Source organism: Rhineura floridana, chromosome 3, assembly GCF_030035675.1.
Source record: "Rhineura floridana isolate rRhiFlo1 chromosome 3, rRhiFlo1.hap2, whole genome shotgun sequence".
In the NCBI taxonomy this organism is placed as follows: Eukaryota; Metazoa; Chordata; class Lepidosauria; order Squamata; family Rhineuridae; genus Rhineura; species Rhineura floridana.
In genome coordinates this window covers 132,234,851-132,254,637 of record NC_084482.1, presented here as the reverse complement: position 1 = coordinate 132,254,637, position 19,787 = coordinate 132,234,851, and the positions used below count along the sequence as shown (strand labels likewise).

Sequence of the window (19,787 nt, the reverse complement as noted above, 5' to 3'; positions counted from 1 at the left end):
GGCAGTTTTCACATATTAACCACATGAGGTTCCTCTGGACTTCTCTGTCTTAGATAGATAAATATCCTTCCCTCTGAGTCTGTGAGACTTTATTTGCATTTGTCTTTGCATTTTTAAAGAAACATCAATTCAAATCATTTAGAGATGGGACAAGTTCTCCTCTTGACACAAATTACTTTGGAATGGCCATCTTCCAACTCTATACAAAATGTGGCCCTCCCTTGCATGAGAAAGGCAGACAGGAAGTTGTGGGGTCTTCCCCCCCCAAAGAAACAAATCTCATAGTTCAATATTAGTGTCCTGTCCAAATCCACTGAAGTCCGACACGAACGAGCAGGTGTGCTTTTCTTTCGTAGGTTTAACAGAAAGTTTCAGTTCAGAGTGCTTCATGAATCAGTTTACAGATTACACAGAATCCAGCATCTTTACTAGGAGTAACTAGACATGATTATACTATGCAGCAACTAGTTATGCCCCCTCACCAGGCTTAAGTAAGGATGGGTGGGCACCCTACTTGCGTGAACCGAGTGTCACTGTTGAGAACGTGTGCGCACACGAATACTCCTCCTCAGAGGGGCGATGGGGGTGCACTGAATTTGCCGGTACATCCCACTCCGTGTACAAGGCAAGGGCGGCTGCTCTGCCTCAGCTGGATCCTCTCCATCAGAGGGAGGGGGTCTGTGCTGGGGCGGCAGCAAAGCAGGCGTTGGAAGGGGATCAACGCTGGGCGGAGATGCAGCTGCCTGACTGGGCTCGGCCTCCTTGCTGGTAACCGGAGCTATGGGACGGAACTGTCATTGTCCATGGCATGAGAGCTTTTAGAATCTAGTGCACCTGTCAGCCCAACATTGGGACCGTCATCCCATTCAAAGTCCTCCTTCTCTTTCTTATCGCTCTACCCCCTTTCTGTGGGGCTCACAACAATTTGTTATGTGCCTTCAATTCAACTTCGACTTATGGCATCCCTATGAATCAGCAACCTCCAGTAGCATCTGTTATAAACCACCCTGTTCAGATCTTCTAAGTTCAGGTCTGTGGCTTCCTTTATGGAATCAATCCATCTCTTGTTTGGCTTTCAGCTTTTTCTACTCCCTTCTGTTTTTCCCAGCATTGTTGTCTTTTCTAGTGAATCAGGTCTTCTCATTATGAGTCCAAAGTATGTTAACCTCAGTTTCATCATTTTAGCTTCTAGTGATAGTTCTGGTTTAATTTGTTCTAACACCCAATTATTTGTCTTTTCCACGGTCCATGGTCCATCCACAAAGCTCTCCTTCAACACCACATTTCAAATGAGTTGATTTTTCTCTTATCCACTTTTTCATTGTGCAGCTTTCACATCTATACATAGAGATCAGGAATACCACGGTGTGAATGATCCTGACTTTAGTGTTTAGTGTAGTATATCCTTGCATTTGAGAACCTTTTCTAGTTCTCTCATAGCTGCCCTCCCCAGTCCTAGCCTTCTTCTGATTTCTGGACTATTGTCTCCATTTTGGTTAATGACTGTGCCAAGATATTGATAATCCTTGACAAGTTCAATGTCCTCGTTGTCAACTTTAAAGTTACATAACTCTTCTGCTGTCATTACTTTAGTCTTCTTGACGTTCAGCTGTAGTCCTGCTTTTGCACTTTCCTCTTTAACTTTCATCAGCATTCATTTCAAATCATTACTGGTATCTGCTAGTAGTATGGTATCGTCTGCATATCTTAAATTATTGATATTTCTCCCTCCAATTTTCACACCTCCTTCATCTTGGTCCAATTCCACTTTCTGGATGATATGTTCTGCATATAGATTAAACAAAAAGGGTGATAAAATACACCCCTGTCTCACACCCTTTCCAATGGGGAACCAATCTGTTTCTCCATATTCTCTCCTTACAGTAGCCTCTTGTCCAGAGTATAGGATGCGCATCAGGACAATCAGATGCTGTGGCACCCCCATTTCTTTTAAAGCATTCCATAGTTTTCCATGATCTACACAATTAAAGGCTTTGCTGTAATCTATAAAGCACAGGGCGATTTCCTTCTGAAATTCCTTGGTTCATTTCATTATCCAACGTATATTTGCAATATGATCTCTGGTACCTCTTCACTTTCTAAACCCAGCTTGGACATATGCCATTTCTCGCTCCATAAGCAGCAATTCGTTTGCAATTAATTGCAAACAACAATTAGTCTGGTGTATAGAATTCAGTAGCACGCAATCAGCTGGAGCGCAGGGAGCTCAAGCGCTACAGCTGATCACTGTCAGCTGGAGCTCCCCACGCTACAGCTGATCGCCCCGCTGGCGCTGCCGTATTAGCGGAACTCTGAAAAGGGGGCCTTACTGTATCCTGACAATCTCTGCTCCCTTTGCAAAATGCAAGTTACTATCCCTCATGACTGAAAATATATTTGAAAGGTAATTTTATCTGGAAGAATCTCTGAAGTCAAAGGGATCTCCATGGGATTTTGAGTAATGAGGGCATTAGGTCGTGTACAGTTTGTTGCACCTCTTGATGAGAAGCAGAATAAATTATGTAAAGACTACAAGTATATCCTTAGGAGTCAAGGAAGTGGTCTTGCTTAGTTTCTTTGCAGGAGTGCAGAGCACCAAACAAAAACCCAAGTCTCTCATCTCTAAGGAGATAATTCAGCAGTTGCACATGGACCAAATGTCCAAAGGTTTGAACTGTGCTCACTGGTTGCATAAAGTCTTTATATAGTTGCAAAGCAATATGTTTCAATTGTTAGAGCAGTCAATTACTATGCCTGCTAGTTCAGGAGCTATATGATTTTCAAAATGGGAACCTTGATTTAAATCAAATATTTGAAGAGCACACAATTCTTTTCTCTTGGAATATTCTGCCATGCATCCCCCACCCCCGTAATGTATTCAGTCACACCTGCCTGTTATAGTATGAACTGGGGAAGTATATACCCCCACACCTATGACATATTTGCCAGACCTTCTTCAGCTCCCCTAATTCAGTGTTGTAATCACATATTGTCAATTGTAATCACATAGCCATTTCACACATATCCCAAGGTAGGAGAAAAGTAGGCCTAGTTTCTCTCTGAGCCTTTCCCTCCCTCTGTCAACTTGTGTCCCAGCATGAGCTGGATCAATAATACATGAACCCTGAAATGAATGCCTCCCTGGATATGTCAAGTCACTCTGTCCTCCTAACAGGAAACTTGAGCCTGTGGCTATCAATCTTTCATTCTTTGGATGTAATCTTTATGTTAAGGAGACTCTGAGTAGCTGCTTTCATTTCCCATTCATTGGGTTTGAGGACGTAGGGACTACATTTGGTATGATGACTAAGACAAATCCCCCAGAAGGTTTTTGGCCTTGTAAGGTTCCCAAGTAATGACAACTTGACCTCCTAGCTAGCAAAGGTAGCATCATCTCAGACATTCTTGTTCTGACCATGTTTCAACATGAAACTTCCAACTCTCCAGATTTTCCCCAGTTGTGTTTACAGCTGACCTCTTTTGGACCACCTGTGCAGTCCAAAGGCAACAACAGAAGCAACTAAACAGAAATAAATAAAATATGTACAGAGAGACACCTTTGTTGATATTACATACTCCAAGCTACTTAACATCAAATAGCTTCCTACACAAACACACACAGAGTATCTAAGGGTTGCACTACACCTTATACTCACCACATGGAGGGTACTGAAAACAGCTTTGGTGTGTCGGCTACTCCATGCAATAGTCATTATGGGCAGGAGCAGCTCAGCACCAGGAACACCACCATTGCTGTGAGAAGTTTCCATCCCGCCACACCACCAGCTTTTGCCAAGAGTACCCAGCAACGGCATCAAAAGTCCCAATGCAATAACGGCAATCAGAGTGACAAGCTGCTTTATAAACACTCAACGGCTGCCAGGCACCAGCCTCCACATGGTAAGCTCATGTCCTGCTCGCAGGCTTCCCACAGGCAACTGGTCGGCCACTGTGAGAACAGAATACTGGACAAGATGTGTTCCTATATTACATAGGCCAGTAAGTTACATGAGACAATATCAGCATCCTAAAATTTTCTTGTGTCATTTTTATTATACCCAAGGGAGTAGGGCAGGTGGAGAACCACCTCAGCATAACCTCCCCCCATGAGGGGGAGAATAGTGCTGTTGATATCTAACTGGGTTAGAAAGCTGGGCTGAGCAACTGTTTGCTCCTTGAACCAATTTCTCTCTAAAAAATTATAGGCTCCAAGTGCAGCTCAGTCAGGCAACAAAACATGCCACTGGCTAGCTTAACTCCAAAACGGTTAACTGAGGAAGATCTATGTCACCAACCCAGGCTAGAGTCCCAATTCTTCCTCTATAGTTTATCATGTTCCAGTATCACTTTTATACACCCATCTCAGCTTTTTTTTGGGGGGGAGAGATTAACTGAGGCACAGGACTTCTAAATACCTACCCCAAAGGCTCAAGATCTCGATGCGCTGATGCCAAGGTCGGCATTTCTAATACATTTTGCCACTCTCCACAAGGGCATTAAACGCTGATTTAACTAACTTGGCTTGGATATATTTTAGTGACCTCATAAACAAGTCCCTGGCATGATGATCAAGGCAATCAGAATTCAGAATTATCAGAGGTTCTCTGATAAAAAACTGAACGGTTGCATACAAGACAAGTCCCTGGTATCTGAAATAGAGTCCTAATGGTGCAGTTTCACAAAGAGCCAGAGAGCCACGCCAGTGAATATATTACTCTCTGAACTTCAAGCCTGTAACACAATCTCATAGCTGCCAGTCATTCACCCTCCAAAGATTCCCAAGAGTCAAGCAATGCCTGGACAAGGCTGGATCAAGTGTCAGGTACCTAGAGCCCCAGGAATGGATCCCAACAGTCATCTTATTACATTAAAAGGTTCTTAAGCACACTATTTCCAAGGGGTTTCCTCTGTTGCAATAACTTTACACACTCAGCTTCACAGGGCCTTAATTATTCAGACAAAATTACTGCTCTGTATCAAATGTAGTTCTTTTGTTTGCATTAAAGCTCCTCTCCATTTTCTGAACACTCTAGCTTTTAGTATTCTCCACAAACAAAGCGGCAGAGGGAACAGTGGGAGCTTGCAGTATGAAAAGGAGCTGATAAGATGATTCAAATTAATAATTTGATCTGCCAATCAGATGTATTATGGCATGTGCTTGTGTCTGCTCAGTTCCCAATTGACCTTCAGCATGTTTTGTTTTGATAGAAGACCAACACAGTTTTTGTTTTATAAAAGCAGAGAAGGCAGTGTGCTCTTAATCCAACAGCATCCCCATCCTTGATGCAGAAGATGATCTGCTTCACATGTTACATTACACAGCAGCAAAGACACAATTGCAACCAGTGTGCGCACATGGCAGAAAGCGGAGGCCAATCCTGCCTCCTTGGCATGTGTAATTGCTGGGCATTTGCAAATACATACTTGTCATCACGAAGAGGTGCCCTTTGCCTAACTGACGCAGTTACATTGTTTATTGTCTGTTTTTACCTTCAGCTGAATTTAAATTGAGTGTTGTTTTATTGTATTTTAATGTTGTTTATCACTTGGATTGTGTGAACAATGAAGTGGATTATAACTAACTAACTAAGCAGGATCTTTTAGTACTATGGCAGGGGTGCAGAGCCTTTTTCCGTTTGAGGGTCACCTCACCTCACGGGCAACCTTCTAGGGGCCACGTGCCACTGATGGGCAGGGCCAGAGGCAAAAAATGTAGGTGGGCAAAAGATGAGACTTTGTACAGTAGGATACATTCAAGTCACACAAAAACCAGAAGTTTATACACACACACACACACCTCTCTTCATCATCCACCTGTCCATTCAGGGAAGCAAGCAAGCGGCATTATCATAGTTCAAGGAACACAGAGCGCACAGAGCAGGGCCAGTGAGGGATGTGGCCTACTAAACGGGGATTTGGCCTGGAAAGGAAGTGTGGCCTGGGGAAAGTGCCAAGGGCCAGACAGAGATGCTTGGAGGGGCACATTTGGCCCCCAGATGTGAAGCTCCCCATCCTTGCACTATAATGTCTACCACTTGCAAGAATGCAGAACTTCTGTAGGGGGAAAAAAAGCCATCCATGCCAGATTAAGATATCACTTTTGCAGTTCAAATTAAGTGGACATCACCTCCATATATTGACACAGCACCAAAGTGTTCCTAATGCACTATTCACACATTTGTAAGACCTCATACACTTAACCAGGCAGAGTTCTTTCCTCCTGCCTAGGCAAAGGGTGAACCAAATTCCTTTTCTATTTCTTCCCCATTAAAAATATTCCCCTTTCTACTAGCCAGCAAACAAAAAATCTTCAGCAGCACGCATGCTTTCTGTTCCAAGAGAAGGCAGTCTCCAGAATGTTATAGTGAAAAATACTTCTAAGAATTCAGAAGATGGAAGATCATCAGCCAATTGTTCTGTTATACCACTTCACACCAATGCAAATAAGGCACTTTATCTACCAGACTGGGAAAGCCGGAGGCAGTCAGATACAGCAATGGCTACATCATATCCTTGTGAGAATGAGCTACTGTATAGAAGTTGGTATGCCTTTACTAAGGTAGCCCAGTGACCCATATGATTCAAGGCAGAGGGACTTTGATTTAACACTTAGTTCAATCTATCCTGGTCACCTTGTGAAATCTTCTGTGATTTCTCATTGCAAAATGGGCTGACAGCAGCTTAGCTCTTACTTGTAGGAGAATTTTGCGTAAAATGTAAGTAATGTATGGTAACTACCTGGGCAGCTAAATCAGTCAAGTTATTCACCATTTAAGACAGAAGAAAGTGGCCAACTTTCATTTTCCACCTCTTTTTGAATATGCTGCTCTGTAAACACAGCCATCATTGACTAAGAATTTGTCAGAATTCTCTAGCATGAGAGAAGCAATAAATCAACTTCGCACTGTGGCTTGTTTTCATGCTATCTAAAGTGCTTAATTAACCTTCTGGTTAAAAGCCCAAGTGTTCCAAAACAGAATCCGCAGATGACACCAATTCAAGTAAGAGCACATGGTGCAGCCCTTCCTAGACTATACTATTTCAGAATACAGGAGGGCAGCTGCATGCTTAAACACTCAATTTTTTTTCATGATTCCTTGCACATGGAAATGTAATTATGTCAGGGACGAGAGTTTTAGCCCAGGTGTCCTTCCTGACTTGACACTGGGATAATTTAATATGAGGGAGCATTTGAACATGCAGACTCCCTCCTGCAGGATAAAGTGGTATGACCCAGGAAATACTATAATGAGTAGAGATGTGAAGGCCCAGGGAAAAAACTGGGAAAACTGGGGAAAAACTGTTATACCCCCCCCCATTTTTCCCGTGTTTCTTTTTTCAAAAAAAAGGGGGGGGGAGGGAGAAAAAACAGATCTGCCAGTGCAGAATAACAAGAGTTCAAGGGTATCAGTTGGCTGACCTAAGAGGAAAAAAGCACTGCTTAAAATTCATGAATCTCTAGATGCCTCAAAATCTCCAGGAAATTTAGTCCAATATCTTCATTGATTCATTCTATCAGGCCTTATCATCATTTGTCTAAAACCAACCCTGTGAGCTGGAATTCCCATTGGATGGATTCAGAATGACACCATGCAGTTTATCTCAATCCTGCAGTAACAGCTCTTTTCTTACATGAGCTGCGCCATCTGGCAAGTAGGACCTGATATAAGGCTGCTTCCTATATTCACATAGGAAGCCATCATTTTCAGTTCCATGGAGGTCTTGCTGAAGGAGAGTTCCTGCACATTTAGGAAAATAGTAGAACATGTGGAAAGTCAAAACTGTGAGAGTCTAAAGGTGTGGTGGACCCTTGGCCCTCCAGATGTTGCTGAACTAGAACTCCCATTGGCCATGCTTTCTAGGGATAATGTAAATCAGCAACATCTGGAGGTCCAAACGTCCCCAAAACCTGCTCTAAGTGCTGGTTTAGAAACATTCATATGCTCTATGGATTGTGGGCATGGGGTTGAGCCATGTATTTCCAACCTCCCACTGTCAGACACAGAAGACATTAACTGGGCCTTTTTCATAATTGTTCTCCTGATACATAGAAGCATACATGCTTGGGGGGAGGGGGGCTGTGTATAACCCAGCCCTCAGACCCAAACCAAGCTCAAGGAACTATTTACTGCAACCATGACTCAATCCTGACTCCCAATATAAAATCACTTCTGACACCTTGATGTGGAATTATTGCTTGGAGGCTGTAACATTTCCCAGAAGTTCACATGAACAGGACGTTAACTTTCAGCTCAGCCCCAATCATATATGCTGCTCTGGGAAAGTTGTGAGGATGACTAGCCTCCACACAATGTTTCCATGTAGAGACATTCACATGCACACTATTAATTTTTTAAAAAACTTGTGATGTTAAGAGGCAGAACATTATGGCTCTAAGTACAACTTCCAGGAGAAGAAGCAAAAGCTATGGTACTATCCTACCGCAGAGATGGAAACGACACACAGAATGTATAAGGCCCCTTTGGGGCATTCCCAACAGTGATACGGTGGGTGTGAGTAGGGCCAACCCCCCCCGAGTCCCACTCCCACCCCCATCATCATTTCCCTGCTGGCCTAGCCCGTGCCCCAATCCACAGAGCTTTTTTGTACAGCAGGGGTGAGGAACCTCAGGCCTGCCCCCAGGCCTCTCTATCTGAACCCCGCTGGACATTTTCCAGAACATGCCCTCTCCGCCCTCCCTCTACATCCTCTTTGTGTTTGCCTGCAAGTTGTCCTTGAGCCGTGATAATGGCTGAGTGAAGGATGGAGAGACAACCTTTGGCTTTTGTCTATCTGTAGCTGACCGTATAAAAGGCAGGAATCGTATCCGTCATTCTGCCCATTTTCTGCTTCTGGCCCCACCCACTGCTGGCACGTGGTCCACAGAAGGTTGCCCATCAGGGAATGCAGCCCTTGAGCCAAAAAAGGTTCCCCATCCCTGCTTGGAGAATAAAATCTGCAAGGTCCCACCTCACAAGAGGGAGGCCTACAGGGATACAGCAAACTCCCCGGTAAAGACATGCTTCCCTTCACCACTTTGCAATGAAGGGCAGGCTAAGAATATTTTGAAATAAACAAATGAAATGGACCGATGGGGAGATGGCAGTATGCTCCAGCCAACTGTTACTTGCCTGAGGGGGAACACCCAAATCGAGCCTAATCCCCCTCTGCTCCTTGTACAAATGAAGCCTATTTCCCCTTGAGGGGGTAAACTGGCATCTGGGAATGTATTGATGTTACGCATGAAGTTGGGGGCTCACATGGTTGAATTCTCCTTCATAGAAAAAAGAAATAAAACCCCTCCACATAGAACATTAGGTGTCAGACAGAAAAGATCTAGCCTCATCTTCCCCTTCACACACTAGTTTTTGAGGCAGAGGGAAAACGTGCATGTTGGAGCACTCAAACTCCTGTGAGACCTCACTTTCAGTCCAAAGTAGTACCAGACACCTTCGAACAATAGTTCCAAGCTTTTTTCCAATAAGCCACTTAGAAATTGCTGAGAGTCTTGGTAGACCACTTAATGATTTTTCTGCCTGTTGTAGCAACTGAAAATCTACAGAATTCAAATTGTAACAAAGAAACACAGCACAAAAAATTAAAAAGCAATAAAAATAGAATTAAACATCAATGCAAATATTTAGTGTAATAGATGTGCTGTCTCCCATCTTCAACCACAAATCCATAGGCATACTGTGGACCACCTGAATGAAGCACACAGAACACTGGTGGTCCATGGACCATAGTTTGGAAACCCCTGCCTTAGAGAAAACTAGGCCCAGGAGTGTGCAAAGAATAAACGAACTATTCCTGTGCCTCAGTTCCAGTTAATCTCTTATCTTATTACACTAGCCCACTGGTCTTCAACTAGTAAGTTGGGATCCGTTACCAGGTCACAGCCCGGTCTACGGTGAATCACAACAGCAGCACTACCACTGTAAAAAACAAGAAATTCATGTTTGGATTAAAGGTGTGCCCTGGGTCTGAAAGGACTGAAGACTACTGCTGAGCTCATCCTTCCCCAGCCTGGTACCCTTCATATATTATGACTACAACTCCCATCAGACCCAGCCAGAACAGTTGTGCTAGCTGGGGATGATGGGACGTAGTTCAAACCAGCTGCAGGCTACCAGGTTGGGAAAGGATGGGCTAACCCTACTTGTGTGTGTAGACAGCTCTAAGGCCAGGTTTGCATCTCACAACCAGGGCTGTGGAGTCGGAGTCGTGGAGTCGGAAGCAATTTTGGGTGGAGTCAGAGTCGGAAGCAATTTTGGATGGAGTCGGAGTCAGAGTCGGTAGAAATGTACCGACTCTGACTTCCAAATAAATTTTGATTGACAAGAAGCAATTTTGGGTGGAGTTGGACAGTAGAAAAATAGAGGAGTTGGAGTCAGACAGTGGAAAAATAGAGGAGTTGGAGTCGGACTCGAAGGTTTGGCATACCGACTCCACAGCCCTGCTCACAACACTGCTGAGCTGGTGGTTTCCAATATTGCCAATATGTAAATATGCAGATACACTGAAATAGGACGGTGAATTCTGAACACTTCCCAATGTCAAAAAAGAAAAAGAAATAAGCACATCAGTGCATTACAGTGCTGTGTTAGTTCAGGCCTTTCCCACACAATAAAATATGACCAGGAATCTATTTATTTATTTATTTATTTATTTATTTGATTTAAAATATTTATACCCCGCCCTTCTTCCGAGGAACTCAGGGCGGCTTACATTAAAACCAGAAACAATTAAAACACACAATATTCAATTTAAACAATTTAAAAATAAATTAAATAATGAATGGGTTAAAACTAACTACTTTAGTTAAAAGCCCGTCTAAATAAAACAGTCTTCACCTGTGCGCGAAAAGCCGATAATGAGGAAGCCAACCGAACCTAACTAGGGAGAGAATTCCATAATCTAGGGGCAGCCACCGAAAAAGCCCTATTCTGTGTCTCTGCAAGAAGAGCTTGCGAAAAAGAAGGAGTAATGAGAAGGGTCTCACTGGAGGATCTTAGAGTCCGAACAGGTTCATAGAGGGAGATACGCTCTGACAGATAGCCTGGACCCAGGCTACTCAGGGATTTTATCCAAAATGCTGCACTTTGGCACTTTGCTCGATGTATAAGAACAGCCCACAAAATGGGATATGAGAAGCAGAAACTCCTTTATCTGGGACCAAAATATGCCACTTCCTATATTTAAACAATAGTTTGTCAGTGTCAACATGAATCTGGGATATGCATACAATCACTTAATATGGTTTAGTTGCTGCTCTGTCATGTAAGTCACTCACAGCACATTCCTAACCATGTCTACTCAGAAGTAAGTGCTATTGAACTGAACGGAGCTTACTTCCAAGTAAGTGGGGTTAGGATTGCAGTTACAGTTGCCTTCGGCTAATCATCATCTTTCAGCCTAACCTGCCCTCAGAAGAGCAGTTGTGTGGGTGAAACTGAGCTAACTATATAGGGCTTGCAGTGATTTACCATAAAGAACAAGCAAAAGAAAAGGGAAGATTTCTCCACTCTTCTATAGTGATTAAAAAGGGTGGAGTACTAATCCAAGTTAACAATTATGAAAACACTGCAGACAAATTAAAACTGGGACAAAAGCCATAGCTTAATAAAGTACCTTAAGAACGTTCCCATAAGCATGCAATGAAAGGATGGAAAAGCCACCCCATTGCTTTAATGTTATACAGACCTTGCAAGCAGAAGGTACGCTAGGAATGAAGCAATCTGCGTTCAATTATATTTAGAGCCTGCCCTACAGCAAAGAATGACGACTCTAATGAATGTTATTAGTTGTGAGAGTAGACCCACATAGCTACACTTGGTTAATTTAGCTAGAATTTAGCAGTGCCATTTTATAGATTTTTTTCCTAAGGGACCTAAGAGGCTATATGGGATAATCTAGTGTTGTTGTTGTTTTTTAAAAAAGCCTAGTAGTTAGCAATTATATTGCACTTGCATTCATCTTTTGGTTCTGCAACACTTTGTAGAGGGAGGGAACACCCATGTAGTGTAGGCCCATCACTTTGATGGATTACCAGTTGTGAACTGCAAATTTAAAGGTGGGGGATCTGGCATAATACTCAGCCAACCACCACAAATCATACAACTGAGAGAATAAATAAAATAAAGGACCTGGGTAGGGAAGACTGTTCAAAGCATTACAGACATTTCACTTAAGGTATTCAAAATAGAAAAATGCAAGACAGGGCTGATCTGTCAGAAAAACAGCTTCCCAGGAGCAAATACAAGAGCAGGAAGGTACTTCTGGAGAGCAATATGGTACAAATGATAGAAGCATCTATTCAGATTTTACAAACTGCTAAATTCCCAATACTTGAAATACATACTGAAACAGAAAGATTCCTCTCAACACGGCATGGAGCACAAAACAATGAACCCACATTCTGTTCCTGTATTTGGCTTCAGTCTACCCTCCATCTCACTTCTGGTTAGGCTTAGATATGCTTAACTCTGTGTAGGATCAGGCAGTTCAAGATGCAAACCAAATAATTTTGGGTGCATTAGCAGACAAAAATAACTTTTCATCAGTCAGTACTGCTCCTTTTACATGTAATTCATTCATCCGTTGGATTTACAACCCACCCTTCACCATAAGGCTCCATTACAAAAACATGAATTCCAGAGCCTCTAGTTGCCATTGTAGTCTACTATAACAAAGTAACAAAAAGCCCTTTTGGCACTTCAATGAGTTGCAGTGCAACCCTAACCATGTTTATTCAGAAGCAAGTCATACTGAATTCAATGGGTCTTACTCCCCAGTAAGCAGGGTTAGGATTGCTGCCAAACACATTTATTATGATGTATGTTTTCCACAGGGAAGAGCCCACATTGTTAATTTTTTTTTTAAAAAAGTGGATCATCACCTTTGCTCTACTAGATGTGATAGAGGACACTAATTTGAAGACTTATCAAGTGGTGAAAGTGAATCAACCTTAACCCTCCCTAAAATGCATGTTTGGACAAAAGAGGAATGCGATTAGGAAGAAAAACCAAGGCTGCAATCCTAATCCTATTTACCTGGGAATAAGCCCCACTGAATTCAATAGGACTTATTTCTGAGTAGACATGGTTAGGATTGCTCTCTAAGACTATAACCCTATACAGACTTACCTAGAAGTAAGTCACACTGAACCCAATGGGTTTACTTTGGAGGAAGCATGTAGTATAGGGCACACCCCACAACTCCTGTAGACTTCAACTAATCAATGTAAGAGAATTTGGGATAATGCAGGCAGAGATTGAAGTGCACACATCCTACATTTAAAGCACTATCCCCCCTACAATTCCCCTACTGGGAACAGTAGTATGCCTCTCACAGAGCTGCAATTCCCAGCACTGTTAACCTATAGTTTCCAGGATTCTTGGGAGGATGCTCTTTAAATATATGGTGTGCGCACAGCCTGAGGAGCAATTCAAACTATTTTAAAGGCATATCAACTTGAGAGTCTTGTGCTTCTACTTTTGGTGATCTGATTTGCAATCAGAAATGCAGGAAACAGAATCTGAAATAGACATGTATAGAATCAAGCATTCATTCTTATTATGGACTACACCCCAAGCGCTGACCCTGGGGTATTCTATCAATACCTACCTTCCCAACCATCTGCTCCCACCGGTGGTACATGCCCTGGTCACCTCTCGCCTAGACTACTGTAATGCGCTCTACGTGGGGTTACCCTTGAAAACGGTCCGGAAGCTGCAACTGGTACAGAATGCGGCGGCTTGTCTGATTAAAGGCAGCCACCGGCAAGATCACATCACTCCAGTGCTGAAGGAGTTGCACTGGCTACCGGTTGTTTACCGGGCCCAATTCAAGGTGTTGGTTTTGACCTTTAAAACCCTATACGGTTTTAGCCCAGTCTATCTGAAGGAGCGCCAGGGATGCTGCTCAACAAGATCAGCCTCAGAAGACCTTCTCTCGATCCCACCGGTTAAAACAGCTAGACTGGTGAGGACTAGAGAGAGGGCTTTTTCAATAGTGACCCCCACCCTGTGGAACTCTGTCCCAAATGACCTCTGCCATGCCCCTTCTATGATGAGCTTCCGCCGGGCCTTGAAGACCTGGCTCTTCAGGCAGGCTTTTGGGGTGGGTTAGGTTTTTACTATTATGGTTTTAAATTTTAACGTTTTAATGTATTGTTTTTTATCTTGTACGTCGCCCAGAGTGGCTGGACAACCAGCCAGATGGGCGACTAATAAATTTAATAAATAAATAAATAAGAGGTCAGAATATGCTTTATATAGTTGTGTAATATTTGTGGGCATCAAAAGCATTAAATCCATGCATTCCAAAATTTGGGGAGGGGTGGAGGAAACCCCAACACTCTATATAAATATGTCCTATGGCACTTTTAATTAAGAATGTGAAACTCATAAATTTATCAAGAGTCCATTTTCTAAGGATAGAGTCATGAGGAAAACAGAGCAGGTATTCCTCTTTTCAGCGTTTCCAACTTCTCAAATGTACTTGTTGATCAGGAAACAAAAAAACACTTGTTTCTCACTAAAACTCTTTGTAGAGCAAGGGCCTGGAGACAATTTGCTTCATTGCCAAGCATTGGTGGTTGAGCCACTAAGTAATAGTGGCCATAAATGTGGGGTTCTTGCCAAAAGAATCTCACCAAGGTGTTTAACAACAGGAAGCATTCAGGTATATGAAGATCAATTATTCTGCACAACAGACTCCTGAAAGCAGCTGGGGGAAAACATCAGTGTACAAATTCACTGCAATTGAAGTGGACAAGCCATGGAAGAATCTATAGTAGGTTACAATTTTGCATTGTCAAGAGTGGCAAAAAAGCTGACCCAGGAGATCTTTAGCAGCTCCTGCTTCTACATACTTGTATTGATTATGTTACATAATTTATAGCACATTTAAAACCTCATTTGAGATTTCAAAGCAGTTAAACTATATAGGAGAAGAAGTGATCCGTAGTCTGTATCTTCACTTTGTTTACAATGAACAAAACCTTAAATGAACCCTTTCCATACTCAGTTGCATCAAAACATCTTCTTCTGAAGCAACTTAACAGTATGCCAACTATCCCAAGAGACATTTCAAGGCATAAATGATTTGAGACAAGTAAAATCACTTATGTCAAACCAAAGTTAACATTCTCGAGGCAAAGCATCAAAGTATTTAGATAACTAAAGAATGCAAGCCTGTGATTTCATCAGGGCCTATTTACAAAAACCCAAAGATGCTATAGTTATTAACAGGACTATTAAATTGAAAATCTTAATCCAAGTCAGGGATGGTTACACAAGCAATAAATTATTAAAGCTGAACTCCCTTCTTCCATAATTTCACCTGCTGTGGGTTTCCTTTGAATTATAAGAAATTGCCAAATCTAATGACTAAGCTTAGTGAACATGGTGTTGTCAAGGTATTAGCATATCACTCGCTCAAGCTTTGATCATGTAAATAATCCTAGAACAGGAGAATAAAGGAGTGGATAGGAGGGTACAAATCACCCCATGACTGTGTAGAAGTTTAGGAGTTCTATTTCATTCCAGACACAACTACAGCTGTACTGAGAAATGCAATACATATGACTCAAGGTACTAGAGCAGTGGTTCCCAACCTTTCTCCCCCCAATGGACCACTTGAAAAATGCTGAGGATCCTGGCAGTGTGCTAGATGCTGTATGATTTTTAATTGCATTTTAATTCCTTCTTTTATTTTTTATATATTGTTTTTATTGCATTCCAATTTGAATTCCATAGAATTCAAATTGGAATACAATGAAATATAAGAAATAAAAGAATAAAAATACAATTAAAAAACAATACGAAAAAAATTAATGTGATGGATGTACCATCTCCCATCCTCAACCACAAATCCAGACATGCCTAGGAGGTGTTTCATTGACTGGTCTGTGGACCACAGTTTGGGAACCCCTATACTAGACAATATTTTACAAGAGCAAAGACTGACCAGGTATTCGTCCAGTCTTGTTCTTTGGATATTTTAACCACCAGTCAATGAACCACCTCCTAGAATTTATGAGACTATGAACAATTACAGCAACTTCCAGAAAAGGTTTCTGGTTTCAGAAGGCTGATTCAACACAATACAAGTGGCACAATTCAAAATAAAGGCTGTGGCTAAAGATACCATGCTAGCTGGCACCTCTTTTCAACACACACACACCCATACCAATTTTAGTACTACAGGGTCAAGCTAGCTATAGTGAAAAGCAACATCTGGATAAACTGAGCAATATCTCCAACTGGATCTTCAGGCTTATGTCACGTGTTACAGATTAATGTTACCGAAAGACCCATGTAATCACTTCCAGAAATGATATTGTACACAAGTATGCACCAAGTGAATGGTGACAGACAGTGTGAGCTACCTTACAGGGTTATTGTGAAGATAATGTGAGAGAGGGGAGAATTAGATGCACTGCCTTGAGCTTCTTGGAAGAAGTGTGGAATAAAAATATAATGTAGTTCATCACGCTGGAATCAGCTACATGTTCCTTGCCACATATAACTAATTCAAATGCAAGTGTACATATATTTTAATCCATAACTTATGAATGGCCCTTAAATTGCTAGAGTTAACTTGCAAGCCAAATCTGCCTTAGTTGAAGAGGAGTTGTTAGGTTTTCAGGTACTCCAACATCTAACTAAACAATATTTCTACATTATATATATTAGGAATACGAACTAGTTTCACAAATCCTGACCGCCACCCCATCACCGCCTTTAGAAACAGTTTTGTGATTATGCTTAAGATCCTCTTGTAAGAGATCCTACCCACCCAAATGTATAACTCTCAAGGTAAGAAATGGGTGTGTGAACATGTCCTGGGAGACAATTTGCTGGTTGCTCTGTTCAGAAATCATCCTGGCTTCCAATCATATTTCTTGTTTCTCAGTTTCATTCTGTTATATCAAATTGTATCATCACAACAATCAATCTCTCTTGGATGATTGCCATTTGCAAAGATTTCACCATGGAGTCTAACATTCAATATTCGCAAAACAAGACATCTACAGTTACTGAAAAAGCATTTTATTTGGAGGATTAAAACGGAAACAATACTAGGTTTGGATTAGGCCTGCAGTGAAATTCTGTAACCTGATGTTATCTCTGAAAATCTTTGGCAAGAAGTTAAAAATAGAAGGACAAAAGGCATACAGGGTTTTTTTGCCATGGTTACTATTAATTTGATAAGTACAATTCACATACACCGTACACAAACTGTTTAACATATTATAGTAACGTATAATCACATTCAGCAGCTTAAATCCTGCATCACTTTGCTTTCTGCAGAACTGCTGTCCTCTGCTGCAATCCTGTGCTGCATTTCAACAACATCCTGGCATGCATAAAGAACCTGGTAAGATTAATGTTTATGATTATCTTTTGTGTGATTATTTGAAGAAAGCTAAAGGCACACACAGAGAGATACATGAAGCAAAGGAGCTGCCCGCTATGCAGAAAGGGAAATGGTTCCTGCAATTATGATTCACACTGCAGAGCTAAACATGTTAAGAGATAATGGAGAAGCAGAGGAAAGGCTGGCACATTTCTGGTGAAAAGAGTTCCTGACAGACCCTTTGCAGAGCAGAGAAATACAAGGCGCTCCAAGGATACCCCACAAAGCAGCCCACAGACAGGGAATCAAAATAACTGCTGTGGGGATTCTTTGCATATTTTACAAGAAAGAAGCTGCTGCGCAGATATGAAGACTTGAAATAGAAGATATACTAAAGGCCTCATGGGGCTACCAGAGAACAAAAGTCATCCAGAACATATGCAGCTGCAGTCTGAATAGCGAAGATGATTGGAGCAGTGGTTTCTAGAAAATCCAAGTGAGCAAGAGCTACCAGGGACTATGCAGAACATACCGGTTTTTACTCAGAAACAATCACTCCAGGTAAACTGCGCAAACTATAAGGAAAGCTGCACAGCCGTTGGCCTAGCACCTGAGAAAAATGGATACTCTCAGGTGACCTCAGGCTACCTACCATTTAGGAGAAATGTGGACTCAGTGAGGCATCTACTGCACCCGCTGCAAGGCAATGTCGATATGCCAAGAGCCCATACGAGCAGCAAGATCTCTAATCTCCAAGATAGCCAGATGGCTTTCATTTTAAGAAATGTCCCCCTTTGAACGGATCCCTCCCAGGACATCATGGATGCCCCTTTGCTTTAGGAGCCTTCCACCTCCACAGAACAGCGGTCGCTTTCAAAGCGGGGGGTGGTGGTCGGGGACTAACCGGATCAAGCTCGGGTAACTGCTGTGTTGCTACCCACAGTTTTAGGCACGTAACTACATTTCTCTGCCCGCTACAGGCATTGCATCGAGTCATGCACCGCGGCAAGGAGGGTAGAGGAAAGGAGATTTGGAGTGGGGTGCGGCTGCACGGATGGACAGCAGCTGCTGCCCGAGGCTCAGGCATTACAAGCTTGAAGGGGGGGGGAAGCGGCTCAGGAGAAGGACAGCGGCAGGGCTCCGTGCTTTCTTACCGTGGATGCCGGTCTGGTGAGTCATGGCTCCGGATCAGGTCCGTTTTTCCACTGATTCCACCCTGGCCAGTGTCTCCCGGGCAGGAAATAAGCTCCGATTCCAGCACCACCCGCTTCCGGGTTCCTGCTGACTGTAGCAGGAGGGGCTTTAGCAGGGCCCGCCCGTAGGGAGGGCCGAACGCGGTGTAGGGGGAGGGGGGTAGTAGGCTGGCTTGCTTTCCCGCGTACCCGCCCCGCTCGCGGCTGAATAGGAAGAAAGGAAGAACGATTAAAGTCTGCTGAATTTCCAACCATCGCCCCTTGTGGTAGCACCACCATTACTGAGAAAGCGGGACCGGCAACGGGGTAGGTGACAGAAGCTTCCAGTCCTGCGGGTGTATTATTTCACGGGCAGTTTTCGGAAGGAGAGCCTAGAAAGACATCCATGACTGCTCGTCCTCATGAAAAAAGAATAATTAAAACCAGCTACTCAGGTGAATAAAAGCAAATCAAAGCATGTTGTGGAGCTGTCTAGAGCAGTACTTTTGGGGAGAAGTAGTTTGCTGAAGGCTTTACTGTTGAAAGTGACGGGCACAAATTGTCCATTATTATTATTACTACTACTACTACTACCACTAACATTTGTTAGTCGCCTTACAGAGGGCAGTTTCTAGGCAACTTAGAATCAAGTTTTAAACATACAGAAGCGTTATACACAGTTGTGTAGTGGCAAATTCAGAAGTGCAGGGTCCCTCCATGATAGTCACAGCCACACACCCCTCTTTTTTGCCTTGGGTTGAGAATGAGATCCTTGTTAATACTTTCTCCCACAACAACAGACATCCCTAGGAGCCAATAAGCATGAAAGAGGAGAGTGTCAGCTATTGAAGAGAGTCTTCTCAGTGGCTGACTAGCCTCTTTTCACTCTGATTGGCTCCAATCAACAGGAAAGGACAAGGAAGGCTGGAAGACTCTGCTCAGTGGCTAACTAATTATATGTATTTTTATCTGGAAGCCGCCATGAGTTCCAGTTTTGGAAAAATTGCGGGGTATAAATAAAGACAATGATAATAACACACTACCCTTTCATGCTGATTGGCTCATAGGTTTCTGGAGACATTGGGACCCTGCTCCCAAAAAAGTAAAGGGTCTAAGACACCACCACCCCCAACACCCCAGACAACTACACTACTGGTTATACAATAGCTATAAAGGTTTAAAGAATCCAACCAATATATAAAACACCATATTTCATGGGCAGGGGGAACTGATCAGCAACTCAGAGCTGTA

The 19,787-nt window shown here is 42.7% G+C and overlaps 1 protein-coding gene across 2 annotated transcripts in view; it reads right to left on the bottom strand.

Moving 5' to 3' along the window:
- The window catches only part of TWF2 (twinfilin actin binding protein 2), an 80,362-nt gene extending 61,655 nt beyond the window's left edge, over positions 1–18,707 (bottom strand). The window contains exon 1 of one of the 2 annotated variants that reach the window (XM_061617958.1): positions 18,519–18,707. In XM_061617958.1, the coding sequence (XP_061473942.1) occupies positions 18,519–18,543 (25 nt within the window). In that variant the 5' untranslated portion in view covers positions 18,544–18,707. The remainder of the gene's footprint in view (positions 1–18,518) is intronic. The other variant, XM_061617957.1, reaches the window with a different exon arrangement.
- Positions 18,708–19,787: the final 1,080 nt, after the last annotated feature.